The following is a 3,336-nucleotide window of genomic DNA, read 5'->3' on the forward strand; positions in this document are numbered from 1 at the left end:
TAGGGATATCACAGTATTTCATGTCATTTTAGACTGAGCTAGAAGTATCATTATGACTCAACTCTCAGTCCAAATGTCAATATGGTACCATGGGGGTGGGGGAGAGGGTTGAACAGAAGGTGTCCACCTTATCATCATCTTGGTTTATCCAGAAGTAATTTTATTATTATTATTTTCAAGCAAATCATTCTACAAAAAATCTCTGCCATCTTGCCAAGATATATTTTTGCATCTAAAGGTCTTAGCTGCCTTCTGGTCTCACCCTCACCAGCCTCTGAGGACATACACACAGGTGGGGGGTAACGTTTTCAAGTGGGGATGGGGCATAAGATGAATTATTTCTTTCCACCAAATGTCTCTCCTTTATCTCCAAATTATGGATAATGAGGTCACAAGTGTCATTACTGGAGGAGTCTGGAAAGGTAATTACTGAACTAATCTCAGAAATGGTGGTGACTACCATACAAGGTACTCACTCTATCGCTGTGTGGGGCGCTTGGAATGTGATAAGCATCTCGTGTTTGCAAACCCCGATTCTGTACCAGAGGGAGTTCCATATTAGCAAATTGCCACAATGACCTTCTACACGCGACTCATTTTGAGTTTCTATTGAGAAAGCCGATTAAACTGGAATAACTTTAAGTTGTGACTTAAACAAGTTATACGTTTTGAAGGAAGGGAGGGAATAAAGAAAGATGGCAGGTTTGAGGAGTCTTCTCTGGGGTCCTGTTGAATTACAAATTTGGAAGCCTGAGGTTTGCAAACAGCTTCAACTTCCTCTATTTCCACTTACCACGGGAGAGTTGAAGTTTCATGCAACTAGGTGAAAGTATAGAAAGCACTGAGCTTTGAGACCGCAGGGGAGAAATGGCTATTTCCAAAGCTCAGGCATGAACGTCCTTGGAGCATGTCAGTTTCAACCCCGTAATTCCCCTGGCTTCTCTGTTTCCTGCACTTTCTCACAAAGTTCCAGCGAGCATCCCTCATCCTCCTCCAATCCCTTCACTCTCACTAGCAAAAGCAATCTCGTTATTTCATCCGCTTTGTCTTCCTTCAACAACCACAGACAGGCGTGGTTTCCTTCCCCTCCCTCTCACTCCCCGGCGGGTGGCTGTGCCCCCTCCTCTTCACATCCTTTTGTGACGTGAGCCACCCCAGCACTGCCCTGGCACGCCAGGCTCACAATGGCAAGTACAGCCTGCAACCACGCTCAGTGCTCTGGATGCTTCTGGCTGGCTTGGGCTCGGGTGCTGCTACTCTAACCCCAGGAGCCCTGAGAGCGTGCCCTGATAACCTCCACCACTGACCATGGCCAGCCAGCGCTGCCTCCCGGTAGCCACTTGCATTTCGTCCGGGAAGCTTTTGAAGTCACACTTCGGGGACATCCACGTGGGTATCTGCGTGGCAATCCAGCGCAGCGACAAGCGGATCCACCTCGCTGTGGTCACAGAGGTCAACAAAGAAAACTCTTGGGCCACGGTAGAGTGGATTGAGAAAGGAGTCAAAAAAGGCAAGAAAATCGATCTGGATACCATATTCCTGCTGAATCCATCTCTGAACTCCGCTGAAGGCCCCACGCCGTCCAGGCTGCTGTCTCCCTTTCCTGCCACTGGAGACCAGCGTATAGCCACGCGGTGGGTTGCAGTGATCCCCCAGAAGAGCAAAACACCCTCAGGGGACAGCGTGGCTGTGAGGGTCCCCAGCAACCCTTGTCTGATGAAGCAGAGAAAGTCTCCCTGCCTGCTGGAAATCGAGAAACTGCAGAAGCAGCGGGAGAAGCGCCGGCGGCTGCAGCAAGAGATCAGAACTAGACGGGCCCTAGATGTCAACACGGGAAACCCCAATTACGAAGTCATGCACATGATTGAAAAATACCGCAGGCATCTGGACACCAGCCAAGTGTCAGGCCTGGAACCGCCAGAAGACCATCGCATCTGCGTCTGCGTGAGGAAGCGGCCTCTCAACCAGCGAGAGACCACCATGAACGACCTGGACGTCATCACCATCCCCTCCAACAACGTGGTGATGGTGCACGAATCCAAGCAGAAGGTGGATCTCACCCGCTACCTGGAAAACCAGACCTTCTGCTTCGACCGGGCTTTCGATGATACGGCCTCCAACGAGCTGGTGTACCAGTTCACTGCCCGGCCGCTGGTGGAGTCCATCTTCCGCAAGGGCATGGCCACCTGCTTTGCCTACGGGCAGACGGGCAGCGGGAAGACGCACACCATGGGCGGAGCCTTTTCTGGACACGCCCAAGATTGCTCCAAGGGTATTTATGCTCTGGTTGCACAGGACGTGTTTCTCCTCCTCAGAAACTCCACCTACGAGAAGTTGGACCTCAAAGTCTATGGGACATTTTTCGAGATTTACGGGGGCAAGGTGTATGATCTGTTAAACTGGAAGAAGAAGTTGCAAGTCCTGGAGGATGGCAATCAGCAAATCCAAGTGGTCGGGCTGCAGGAGCAGGAGGTCCGCTGTGTGGAGGAAGTGCTGAACCTCGTCAAAATAGGGAATAGCTGTAGGACCTCCAGACAGACGTCTGTCAATGCCCACTCGTCCAGGAGCCATGCCGTGTTCCAAATCATTCTCAAGTCAGGGGGGAAACTGCATGGGAAGTTTTCCCTCGTGGATTTAGCTGGGAATGAAAGGGGAGCAGATACCGCCAAGGCCAGTCGAAAGAGGCAGCTGGAAGGGGCGGAGATTAACAAAAGTCTCCTAGCCCTCAAAGAATGCATCCTGGCTTTGGGTCAGAACAAGCCTCACACCCCCTTCAGAGCCAGCAAGCTCACGCAGGTGCTCCGTGACTCCTTCATAGCACAGAACTCCTTCACTTGCATGATTGCTACCATCTCCCCCGGCATGACTTCTTGTGAAAACACCCTCAACACTTTAAGATACGCAAACAGAGTTAAAGAATTAACTCTGGGTGTAAGGTCCTGCCATCGTTGCCTCTATCCCATTGGGCATGAGGCATCCAAGATGCTAGAAGACCATATGAGACATTCAGAATTATCCCTTCAGGGAGATACATTTATTCAAATGCCTTGCATGCAGAAGGAGGGGGTGAAAGAGATTGAAGTAGTTGAAACGCTCGCCATTCCTTTGATGCAGAATATGACAACTCCTTGGAAGGAATCTCTCCAGTGGTGGGAAAACATACAAAAGATGGCTGATGGAGTCAACCATGAGGTTGACTTTTGCATTGCCCAGTCATTAGCCATTTTGGAGCAGAAAATTGGTGTTCTGACTGAGATCCAAGATAAACTGAAATTATTACGAGCTGACCTCCAAATCAAGAGCAAGGCAGAGTGCAGCCAAAGGCAAAAGACCTAG

General features: G+C 50.1%; 1 protein-coding gene across 1 annotated transcript; it reads left to right on the plus strand.

Annotated features, from left to right (window-relative positions):
• Positions 1 to 1,308: 1,308 nt before the first annotated feature.
• Positions 1,309 to 3,336, plus strand: KIF2B (kinesin family member 2B). Its single transcript, XM_003800031.1, has one exon. It carries the CDS (start codon positions 1,309 to 1,311, stop codon positions 3,334 to 3,336), a length of 2,028 nt encoding a protein of 675 aa, XP_003800079.1.

The sequence above is a fragment of the Otolemur garnettii genome, unplaced genomic scaffold, assembly GCF_000181295.1.
Source record: "Otolemur garnettii isolate 467f Iridium unplaced genomic scaffold, OtoGar3 scaffold00162, whole genome shotgun sequence".
In the NCBI taxonomy this organism is placed as follows: Eukaryota; Metazoa; Chordata; class Mammalia; order Primates; family Galagidae; genus Otolemur; species Otolemur garnettii.